The 13,260-nt window shown below is 31.7% G+C and overlaps 1 protein-coding gene across 1 annotated transcript in view; it reads right to left on the reverse strand.

Annotated features, from left to right (window-relative positions):
- The window catches only part of LOC107443084 (probable cationic amino acid transporter), a 108,431-nt gene that overhangs the window by 15,558 nt on the left and 79,613 nt on the right, over positions 1-13,260 (reverse strand). Inside the window, exon 2 of the mRNA XM_016056833.3 lies at positions 1,143-1,262. Within this exon, the coding sequence (XP_015912319.2) occupies positions 1,143-1,262 (120 nt within the window). The remainder of the gene's footprint in view (positions 1-1,142; positions 1,263-13,260) is intronic.

A 13,260-nucleotide genomic window follows, 5' to 3' on the forward strand; every position in this document is an offset into this window, starting at 1 on the left:
GATAATATATACGACAAGGTCCCTCCCCTTCCTCTGCCGAGTCATTGCCCTTAAGCAGCAGAACAACGTATGTGAAAAAATGCTTAATTAATATGACAGTATATGACATACACACCAAAAAGCCATTACATTATGACCACCCTCCATCTACAACAATGGGCTCGCCCAGGTTTTCATGGTTTCTCGCCCAGGAACAATGTTTTCATGGGGCGCATTAGGATCCATAATCCTCATAGAACAATCCCTGACGTCTGTAAGCTACTTGAACATAGTTGCAGACCAGGTTCACCCATTCATGGCAACAGTTTTTCCTGCGGGGGATGGTGTTTACCAACAGGATAATGCACCATGTCATAAGGGTCGAATCGTCATGGATTGGTTCGAGGAACATTCCAGTGACTTTCAAGTCATGTCTTGGCCCCCAAATTCACCTGACCTTAATCCAATAGAGCATTTGTGGTCCTACTTGGAAAATCAAATTCGTGCTACCACGCTACCCCCTCGCTATGTGTGGGAATTGCTGGAGTGAGCGCTTGGTACCAGATACCTCAGACTACCTATCAGCACCTTGTGGAATCAATGCCACTGCGGGTGCTAGCAGTTTTGAGGACTAAAGGTGGTCCTACGTGTTTTTAGCAGGGTGGTCATAATGTAATGGCTCTTCGGTGTATATATGTATGTAACAGTACGTAACATATTAAAAATAATTTTTGAAAAGGATAAATTGATACAGAGTTATTCATATCAATCTCATTGTTTGTATCGATATTTCATAATCAGCAAATATCCAACTTTATCACCAATGTATAAGTAACTTTTATCAGTGTATAAGCAAATATCCAACTTTATCACCAGTGTATAAGTAACTTTTACCAGTGTATAAGCAAATATCCAACTTTATCACCAGTTTATAAGTAACTTTTACCAGTGTATAAGCAGATATCCAACTATAACCCCCAGATTTCGTGAAATTTTGGGGGTTTGAAAAGTCAACTTAAACACTGGGATATACCGTATTTACTTTCCTCGATCGAATCTTTTATATATTTTAAAGAATCTTTATGCTATCAGAGTTCATCCATTCATATTTTGCTGTAGTAATTTTTCAGAACAAACAAGAAAATAAATGAAAATAAATTTACCTCCCAAGCATGAAGTCACTGCTGCCATGAGAACTGCTAGAACAACAGAAGGACCGGCGTGATCATGAGCAGCAATAGCAATCAAGGCGTATACACCAGTGCCTAATGCTGTAGCAAGACCTGCAATCAATTAAACATATTATTTCGTATGAAGTTTTATTTAATTACTTAAACTAACTAATTTAATTATTTGATTTAGTAAATCCCTTGAATCAGTTGTAAAACTGATTTTTAATTAAATCAATTTTGTAATTAAACATAAGTATTAGTTAGTTATTAAAATTATTTATTGATTAATACTAATTGATTTATTTTAAAAACTATTTTTAGATTATTACAAAAAAAATGTTTGCAAGTTAGTTATCAGAATAAAGTTTTACATTTATATATGTTGGCAAAACCGCGGTAGTTGGTTCCGACACTCTCTTACACAACACGAAAAAAAAAAACTTTTGTAACACTTTCGAAATACTATTAATGTTTAAAATTCCTTTTATTAATAATTCTTAAAAGTTCATAAAAACTTTTAACTTTAAAAAATAATAAAAAATTTAATTATTAATTTAAAAAGATGACCAGTTAATTTCTTTTAAAAACTTAGAAGATGTTGATATCTTAACATAAGTCCATTAGACGAATGTTAAGTCGTCTAAGAGTAATATTCATAATGTACCTAAGCTATGTGTTTGTAATTAGCTTTCTGCGTTGTAAATAGTTCATAAAATAATCAACATTTGATAAAAATCATTTTTTTTGTTCTTGAATTATTTGCAATGTTTTTTTTTAACCTCGCGTACGCGGTTCAGGAAAACACTTTTTAACCCTTTGATGCAGAATTTTTATTAAACAAACTTTTCATTCTTTTTTTAAGTGTGTCGTTTTAATTTATGTCAAAATAAGTAAGAAATATTATATTTAACATAGCAAAACTCTATGATTAGGAAATGCGGCATAAAACAACCTAGTCTTTTTTTGCATCAAAGATAATATCTTCCAAACACGGCTAACTTATTGCTTAAACATTACTGTTACATGGTTTTGGTTGAGCAACAATTTTTCAAATATGCAAAATTTTTGATTAGAAAATAATAGTAAATTTTCTTTCTTTATACCCATATTTTTCCATTACATTTTACACTTTCTTGATGCAAAATTTACACATAAGAGCATTCATTACAAATTACGAAATAACTACAGCACGTCTTGATAGAACTTATTCTTTACGTTTATACGTTAACATACATATATATTAATAATTCTTCGTAATATTATCGCAATCGTATCGTAACTTAATATTACAAATATAATAATAATTCTTCGTAATAAAATCTAGAGATTCTTTGTTATATTCTCATCTATATTTGTGGCTCTTAAATACTTTAGTTTCTGTCGAGAGATGGTAGGACATACATCACGAATACCCCTAGAGAGGATTAATCATGGATTTGGTTTTCCTCGATGCATTTCCATTTAGGGGACAGATACACACGCCTCGCTATCTCGTTCAGTTTTGCGGGGATCAATATCGTCCTGCATACCCAAAAGACATTGCTTAAATCAGCTATCCTTTAATGTTGAACACGAAAATGTTACTATCGAGGTTTGGAGAGAAAATTGTAGTTCAGTTACACACTAAAATGTGAGGTATACAATGCGAAACTTTTACACGGGGTAATGTCAGTTGATAATGAATATTAAAGAGGGTAAAATAGCATAATACTCGAATATTACAACATTGCGTTTGAATATCAGTACTTTCAGCTTTGGCGCATTTTATAATTTAAAAAAAAAATATAGCTGAAAATTGATTGATCTTCCAAACTCGAAACTGCAAAATAATTTTGCTAACTTGAAGTATTTGATTAGAATTACTGGAATTAGCTTTTAACGATGCAGTTTTTATATTCTTATCACTAAACAGGCAATACAAAACAAGATGGAATTTATATCATTTAACATTTCACGTTAAAGAAAAAAATGTAAAACAATTATTATTTATTGTACCTAGAAAAAGATAAAACAAATCATGCTTTTTTTATCGAAGTATATGTATCGAACTGTTTTCAGTAAGATCTCATGTTAAAAATAAAATTTAAAGTTTTTATTAATTACTAGTGGGCTGCGCTCCCTGCTCGCTAACGCCCGCCAACCCTCGAAAATTGCTACGCAATCTTATATGGTTTGCTTCGCTCGCTACTAACTTAGGTACATTGCAAATGCACAAAATTCTAAGAATTCAAAACAATCATTCAAATCCATATAAAAACTTTAAAAAAAAATTTTTATTATAGGAAAACGTTTCTTTATATAACATCAAATCATAATGGTCTGACACCGTTTTCCATTGTCGTCGGAGCATTTTTATTGGCTGAAAAATCACGTGGTAGGATCCAGTTTCCCCCCATTCATTTCCATATTGTTTAGGTTGTCATCAGCAGATCACACTTGGTGAGAATGCTCTCTCTGGTGATTTCAGTTTCCGTTTTTAAAAGCGCTATATGTTGAGCCATCTCTGCTTGATTTGGCATGTGATATTTTTAGCGGCAATCATATTTATATAGATTATAGAAATATATATATAGATTATACTTAAAAAAGATAAAATAAATAAAATTTTTTTATTGAAGTAAATAATTTATTTTCTGTATTCCGAAGTATATAGTTTACTTAGTGTTTTTTCTGTATTTTTTTCTGAGTTGAAATTAAGCAGAGTATCAGTTTTTTCACCTCATTGTTGAAGGTTCAATTATTTAACTTCATTTGCCATAATAGTTGATTTTGTGATAACAAAGGAAAAATATAAATACCTAAGAAAGTACACGAGATAAGATATTCAGAACACGCTATTATTTTTTATTTAAAACGTGTGTTACACAAACTTATCGTTTCATACTGTTATATTTATATAAATAGTATCGCCATATGGACATTAATCATGAATAACGTGCCTGTATGAATGTAAATAAGACTAAAGATATAAATTTATTTGTAAAGTGCTGAATGACATCATTATTTTAAAACTTGCACATGCATTTTTTTAGCAAAAATTCAAAATCCTTATTTCTGATTAGATTATCAATTTTAACGCGTTCGCTGCCACCAACGCGCTTGAGAGCGGCCCCTCCTGGTATGCCGACCACTCGCTGGCGCGTCGATCGACTATGATAAGTTCAGAGATGCCAACTTGCTCCGCACAGCAAATATATATTTTAAAGTGGTTGTTTATCAATTGGGTATAACATGAAAAAAACACAACTACTTCGATTTAGTAGGAACAACATATGACGCAATGCTAAACGAATGGAATTTAGTTGTTGTTTATTTAGTTATTGTTATTAGTAGTTGTTGTTATTTTTTTAGTTGTTGTTGTTTATTTAGTTGTATTTAGTTTCAATAACTTTTCTTTATAATGCAATAAAATCTGGCGAGCAGCTATTTAAACGATCGAACACTTCGTTTGTTTACTTGTGGCTTGAAGTTAGGCTCGCAGAAAATGCCGTTCTTGGGTTAAATTTAGTAGGAACAACACAACCTGTGACGTAGGCTATATTATACCCAATTGTGATTCTTTGTTTTAATAAATTCAATTTAGTCGATTTTTATCCACCACTATTTCTAAATAATTAGTAGGCTTATATATTTCACCACTTCATTACAATTATGACATGTTAAACCTTTTAAAAATTAACGAAATTATTCAAATGTTTGCAAATTTTAAATTGCAGTTATTTACCGTTTTTTAAATTATTTTGGCTTGTCCGTAGCAGTTGGCTTCTCTGTAAGTTACATGCTCCGGCTTCAGAGGATGGAAATATCATTTTTAGTGGCAGCGAATGTGTTAATAAATTTTTTTTTAAAAATACGTTACTTTAAAACTCTGGTATGATAAGATTGACAACAATCCGTTATGGACAGGTAGGTACCGACGACATAACGGTGACGATGTGGCCAACAATGCACAGCGTTTACCTTTAATTCTCAGACAAGATTCCTTTCATCATTCAGAAACTGAGTGGACATCAAACTAACACCTGAGATTGAACCCCCGTTCTTCACATTGGTAGCTCAGCGCATTTACTACAGTATAGTAAGGATCAGATCCACTGATCTTTAATCCTTACCTCTGAACCATCGTTTCAGAGTTTCTATTACATTATAAGTTTCTATTTTCAACAAAAAATTGATACAGAAAAATGGTAAATTATCTTTTTTCTTTTAACCTTACTTGAAGTTTCAAACTATTTTTATAGTTATATATGATAAAAAAGATCAAAATGACAAATGCACGGATTGATGCCCAATTGCTAATGCACTCGAATAAGTTATCTAAGAAATCATTAACTCTTAATGCACCGATGGAACTTGAAGTCCCATGAATACTATTTTCCTATAGCATTGAAACAGAACAAAATGTACCATTAGAACTTGTCTGTACCTGTAATATGACTTTCCGTTTATCATTACTAGTTGACAACACCTATGGAACTATTTAGTTGTAAATATTTTGTTCAACAACTAGTCAACATCACTACAGATGGCAGGAGAGCTGCGATTAGATCTACGACATAATGGAGTCGTAATTTCCTTATTATGTAATAGCATAGCCAACCTTTGAGTTTCAACGTGGAAAGAAACTTGTCATCCGTTACATTACCGATCAGCAGTAATTTCTATTCATGGTCTATTAAAATCAGCCAAGTATTGGCACTGAAAAATAAAATATGCTCCTAATGAAGATTGCTTTAACGGTACGAAAACAAAAGAAAAAAGCAGTGGACGTTCGATGCTGATAATAATAATAATGCTGATGCCTTGGCTTTTATGAAACTTTCCTTATCGAATGAACAGAGCTTACAATTTGATAATGAAAACAATGTCAAAAATCTATAGGAAAAAATTAAACGAAGATTCACAGGAAAAATAGAGAATTGAAAAATCACGACAGGATTGAAATAAATAATACCGAAATTAATGACTCAGAAAACGTATAGCGACTACATTGCTTGGGTTAGTGGACTCTCCTGGACGAAGTTCTTGAAATACTCAGAGGGGAAGAAAGCATGCTAAAAAAGTAGAATAATTTTAGAAGAAGTGAAACATTCCAAATTAAACCTGAAAATAAATTTAACTCGCCTAATTTGTAAGCAAAATCATATTGCTTAAAATTACTTCACAAATAAACTCGTTTAAACTGATTTTGAGACAGAAGATAGTACTCAAACGTTGATTTGGCTAGCAGTGATGATATTCAAAGTAAAACTTACTCCAATTATTTTGCACTTACAGCGAAACAAGAATTTTCTAACCATTGTTGTCAAGAAACACCATGGAACTATTTGACTTTAAAAATTTAACCGTAACTGTGACGTAACCGCAGTTTGTAAGTAAAGCAGAAGTTGAATGATCGCCTCCAAGTGAGGAGGTTGAAATGTTCTGTTCATTTTCAAAATATAAATGCTTCGTTTAATCTTGTCTGTTACGTTTATGTTTAAATATTAGATGTTTTCAAAAAATGGACAGGAGTTAATTCCTACAATAACAGACCTTGTTTGTTTTTAATAATGACAATTTTTCATGAGTAGCGATCTTTTAAAGCGAAAGAAAAGCTGTCCGTCTTCTCCCCGAGAAGTAGAAACTTGAAGAAGCGTCAAAAGAAATTACAGGTAAGGTAATTTTACCTTTAATTAAGAAGCAAAATAAGTATTATTGAGTAGTTTAAATTTTTACAATAATAATGCTACAGATAATGAAATTAGTCTCCTTGATTCGGTTGTGTCTTCACACATGACAAAAAATAAAAACCATTTTGAGAAATTAAAATTTAAAAAAAAATGGATTAGTTTACTTGGCAGGTAAGAACTCAGCATTAAAGTTTGAGGGAATAGGAACTGTAAAAGGTAAAACACGACAGTAAACTTTGTAAAATGACAGTGTCGTTAACTTTTGCTAACGACAGTAAAAATATTCTTACTATTAAAGATGTTGTATTTGTTCCAGATTTAAAAAATAATTTAATTACAATGAATTAATGGATAACGCTTATAAATTAGAATTGGGTGAGAATAATAATATTTCAGTTTTAGGTAAGTATAATGATATTGTTTTCAAAGCTATAGTAAATGACCGTTTTGAAATTAATATGGAACTTTGACATAATTTCTACTGATGCTATGAATGCAATGTAGTAAAAATTTCTGATGTTTATAATATTTGGCACAAAAGACTATGTCTTTTAAATCCACAATATATCGCTGCTTCAAAACTAAAACGACACATCTGCAGGCATAATACGCTTGCAGATGTGTCGTTTTAGTTTTGAACCAGCAATATGTCTCAAATGCAAAATATAATTGGCATGAATGTTAAAAATTTCGAAATTTTCAACTGTATATTGTGTGGTACAACTGAATTAACTCGTAAAAATCATCCTAAAATAAATGTTGATCAAAGTAGTTCTATTTTAGAATTGGTTCATGCTGATTTAGTATGGCCAATTAATTCTAACTTTTTGGGGAATTCTAAATATTTTTTGGTATTTGCTTATGGCTATTCTGGAATGTATTTTTCTAAGCGTAAGTATGAAGTGTTGAATATGAATTGATAATTTAAAAGAAAGATATAAAAATTTAATGAATAAGAAAACCAAATGTTTTAGAACAGAAAATGGATTTGAATTTATGAATAATGATTCGGATAAATTCTTAGAAAAATCTGGTGTATAATTCATCAAAAAACTGCTCCTTAAAATTCTGAAAGCCGCAGCAAAGCCGAAAGAACTATAAGAGTTCTTGTATAAAGAGTTAGAACAATATTCTGAGAGCACGACGAATTACCATTAAAATTTTGGGCCAAAGCCATAAACTGTAGCACTCACATTTCACACGTTTCCCAAAAACAAACAAAAACTTCTGATTAAATTATGGTCAGAAAAAGAACCATAAACGAGTTACTTAAAAACTTTAGGATGGGTAACTTATTTCCATATTCTTAAACAATTCCGATATAAAAAATGTTCAGTTCCTGGTAAGCAATGAATTTCCGTCGGTTATTCTATAGACAGTCGCTCATACAGGATTTATGATAATTAAGTACGGATTTATGATAATTAAGAAATATGATAATGAAGATGAGAATCATTAAATTTGATGCATCAATAAAAGATAGTACATTTTTAACAAACAGAAACGAATCTTATGATTGGAATAAAAGGGATTTGACCACCCAGCTTAACGAATTACAACCTCTAATCGAAAGTGAAACTTAAAATTTTTTTCCGCAATCGGATTAATCATGCTGATTTGTGGAAACAGCTGACTTGTAAAAAGATGAAAACGACACTTTCGTTATGAGACGTGCAGAAAGGATTAAAAACTAATATCCGTGGGCTTAGACTTGAAAGGCTCGCCCAATCCAATGAATTTTAATCAAGCGATAAATAGCGATATATGTTTGGAATGGAAAAACGCTATGAGAAACGAACTTCCTTCTATGAATAATCATAAGGTTTACGAGTTAGTTGATTGACCAAATAAAGAAAAATAATCAAGAGTAAATGGGTGTATACAAATAAAAACGTAAATGACAAAGAAATTTTTAAAGCTTGATTAGTTGCAGCAGGATATAATATTAAAAATGTCGATTATTCTAAATTATATTCACTTGTAAGCATTGAACCACTTAGGGTAAGAATTATCTGCAAAACTTGCTTTATGAAATTTTTGATATTAAAACTCTTTATTTACATCGAGGCATTGAAGAAACTGTATGCATGGAAATTCCTCATGGATTTCCTTATTGAAGAAGAATATGGTAAGAACAAGGTTTGCAGTTTATATGGTCTACCTCAGTCTGATAGAAATTGGCATATTAAATTTAAAAAAATGAACCGAAATAGGTAGGCCTCAACCAACTTACATCTGTTCATAGTGTATTTACTAAAAGTGACGAAACCGATTTTATAGATAATTGTGTTAACGCTGAAGACAGTTCTTAATTATGCGAGGATGTAATCTTTAAAAGTTAACAATTATTTGACTTAAATGAAACTACTGAAAATTCTAAAGTTTTTGCGATATAAGTTTTGAAATATAAAAACGGAATCTGTCTATCCCAAATTATGTATATTGAATCATTAATTAACGGTTATAATCTAGAAAAATGTAAGAGAACTAATCTTCTTATAATTAAAGGTGAGGATAGTTGTTTTAATCCAGCAGATGATTTATTCAAACAGACAAATAAGGATATTGTCTGTGAACTTTTATATTAAAAAAACCAGAGCATGTCAAATTTTTTTTCTTCTGTGTAAATAATTATTTATTACAATTTAATAAACGTTCTGAGAAAAGGCATTATATTTTGGCAAAGAAGGTTTTGAAATACTTAAACGGCTCAAAAGATAAAGTTTTGTTTCATGATAAAGAATTTGGATTTTTTAACTGTAGTGAAGAAACAAACTGGGGAAACGGCGAGGTTGGTTTGTTCTTTTCAAGGTGTGTAGTTATTCTATTATGTTATATTAGGTTATTCTGTGATCTTGTGGAAAAGCAAGAAAAAAATAATTTTGGACTCTCAACATGTGAAGCACAACTCTTTGCTTTTGCTGAAGCAGTAAGAGAATTAAGATAGATTATAAATATAATAAGTGATATTAACTGCACTGAACACACGGTATGGGCTCTCTCACGTCAAATCCACGCACCATGCAGTAAGATATATAAAATTGCCCGCAAAGTGCTGCAGTTCTACTCATACAAAATCAAACATATTTCTGCAGCAAGACAATCTTTCGCATTGGAATTTCTTGCCCACATGGAAGCTTACGAACATAGCCATGGAATATATTGTGGACAAATCAGGCCTATTTTTACCCAAATAGCAATGTCAACACCCATTACTGCAGGATCTGGATCAAACAAATCCCTCGTGTTATCTACCCAGTTCCATGGCATTCTTCTTAAGTCACCGCTTGGTAGTATGACAGCTAGTTTCATAATTGTACCGTTTTTCTTGGAAGAGCAGTCGACAGCTGGACCTGCTAAATGCACCTGTAACTGCTGCTCTCTTAGCGTCAATGTGTGATCTGTGAACTCCAGCAACGTGGCATTATAGATTCTTTTGTAGAATGGGGCCTACCGCACATTGGTACACGTGTCGTACAGTTACTGAAGCAACATTTTATAAATGAACAGATTAAAGCCAAAATTTCCCCACTTCTTGCCACCCCGGTCGCCAGATTTCAACACCTGTGAGTTTTGGCTATGGGGTTATATCAAAAGCGCTACTTATGGTGATAATTTTAGAAAAAATTTGATGGAATTTAAAAATGCGATACACCGGCTTGTCAGTAACATTCTTCCTGATATTCCAAGACTGTGCAGAATACTGTAATATAATTTAACTTGCGTTCGGAAAATGGGAGAAGCCACACAAGGAACATGCTTTGTAACACGTTTAAGAAACGATTAAACAAATTTTTAAAATATATCTTGTTTTGTTTAACAATATTGCATTCAATGTCATTTCCCCCTTGGTGCTGAGTTCTTGAATTTATTTTTATTTATTTATTTATTTTTCTTTTTTCGCGGAAAATAAATTTCCATAACCTTCTTTAAACTATCACCAAGTTCCATCACATTTGGTCCAGTAGTTTTTATTTTACGACCATTTTAAAGTAAAACTTTAATTATTAAATTTCTCTCGTAAATCCCATGCAAAGTAAAAATTACTTTTTTTTTACCACATTAAGTAATAATATTCAAAAAGACTGTCATTTTTATTAATCTTCCTTTATAACCACTCTTTATATTAGACGTAATTAAAAACCTAAATTATACATCATGCTCTAAATTTTCATTCACGGTAAAATTCGTTATCTGAGCAAGCAGCTTTCTGGAAAAGATGATTAAACTCAAACTCGAAATGCAAGCAGGAAACTAAGTTGAGTAAAGTACCGGCATTTAAAAATTAAAAGTTAATTGAAGTGATAACTTATCCAATTTAGCTTCCTTAAGATGGTTAATTAATTTCAAAGTACTAGACGGAAGATCGATGAAGGTAAGTAAAATGGAGAAAATGGCATTGTTTTTAAAGTTCTTTTATTGTTTTTTTCGTTTAAACCTATTATTTTTATTGTTCTAAATTCGTTAATGCACATACTATTAGCCTGAAATCTTTTTAATGAAGAAAATGATAAATTAGAAAGAATATTATTTCAGGGTTAAATATTTTTCGTATCATTTAATAACCACATTCGGCTGAATTGGATGACGCAACCACTACTGTAAAATTTTTTATTGACTCCTAACACCAAAATTGGTTAAAAATTTTTTTCACCAAAAGTATTTTAGTCTAACGCCCAGATAATTTTATGGAGTTTCAGCTGTGAAATAACAGAAATGTTCCTTTTCGCTACTTTTAGCGTAAAGCAGTTACCCTCAATTTTGATATGAAATAAAGTTAAAATGTGTTTCATATGGCTTTATTAGGAATTCAATCCAGAAAATTTGACAGCTCAATGCATCACAAAGGAGCAGAAAAATAACAAAGAAACAATTCAACAATTTAGGTAAAGTGAACAAACAAGAACAATAAACATTTGAATCAATAAACATTTCAACAAAATTTTGAACATTAACATTAAAAAGGTAAAGTTAGTGACAATTTATGAGAGTTCTTGCGTCCCAATACAATTTAGAGACATTCCCACTTTTCTGGGAGTTCTTATCTAGTCCCTTACACAACAAGAGGAGATTAGAGTTTAATACACCTGCGTCACAAATTGGGCATGTCTTACTGGGGAGAATTTTTATGTTATATAATTGTTCTGAGAAGCAATCGTGGCCTGTTTTAAGCCTAAAATGGGTTACTGCTTCTTTACGGAGTTGGTAACAGAGAAATTACCAATTGTCTTAAATATTTTCCCATATTTTGCCTTTTGATTTTATAGTTAAATCATAATTATTTATTTCGTTGTTTTTTCATAACGTATTTTTTAAGAGTATCAGGTGTGACGGTTGTTATTTCTGGAGGCATAGTTGTTCCGTTTTTTCCAGATAATCTGCGTTCTCATTGCCTTCGATACCAATATGTGAAGGGATCCACTGTATAACTATAGTTTTATTCATTTCCTTGAGGAGGTTTATATCGAGCTGAATTTCGTTTAACAGCTCAGTTTTAAAACATTGGTTTTCTGTGATTGCTTAAATTGCAGAAATGGAGTCTACCAATAGAACCACCCTTAGGAACTCATCAGATCTTGTTTTCAGGTTCTGTAATGCCAGATAAATTGCTTGGATCTCTGCATCAAAATTGGTTATATAATGACCCACGGGGGCGCTTTGGGAAAATAGTCTACAAAAAACACCAGCTCCAGATCTATCTTGTATCTGAGATCCATCGGTATATACATGTAGACAGTCGCTTTCCGGGTATTTTTCGCAGATCATTTGCAACGCAGTTGCCCTCAGCTCTGCCTCGTTATGTCTTTTTTCCTAAAGTTCCCTACACTCAAGTTTTCGATGTCTACATATTCAAGTGGGTTGATAATTTCATATGTGCTTTTAGTAAGAATGTAAGATCTTGAAGTCTGTTTTGACATATTTCTACTGGTGAAACGTGAGTTTTGAGAGTACTAGGTTCCTGATTTAGAATCCACTCTGCTCTGTGTGAGGTCAACATTTTGATGTAACTTCCGACTGCCTGCTTTTGAATTTCGATGTTGATGGGAGCGTTGGAAGTATACAGTTGCAGTGGTGTGACTGGGGTAGTTATTACGGCTTCAACAATAACCCTAAGTGCTTTATTTTGCGCCTTTTCCAGTTTGTCAATACTACTCTTTGCCGCAGAAATCAAGACCTCACTACCATATTTGATTATGGGTTTGATATATGTGTTATACGTTGTATTTAGGGTTATATAAAGTTAAAATTTAAAATAACAATAAGTAAAGATATTTTTACGATGCAATTTAAAGTAAGAACAGTTAGTTTAGGAAGTATACACACATTAATTTGCAAAATAAAATCCGTATTATAACTAAACAAACAGAAAACTAAGAGAATATTAAAACAAATTTGTGGTAGGCTTAACAGAACTGATACAAATTAAAAATTTAAAA

This window comes from Parasteatoda tepidariorum, chromosome 10 (assembly GCF_043381705.1).
Source record: "Parasteatoda tepidariorum isolate YZ-2023 chromosome 10, CAS_Ptep_4.0, whole genome shotgun sequence".
Taxonomy (NCBI): Eukaryota; Metazoa; Arthropoda; class Arachnida; order Araneae; family Theridiidae; genus Parasteatoda; species Parasteatoda tepidariorum.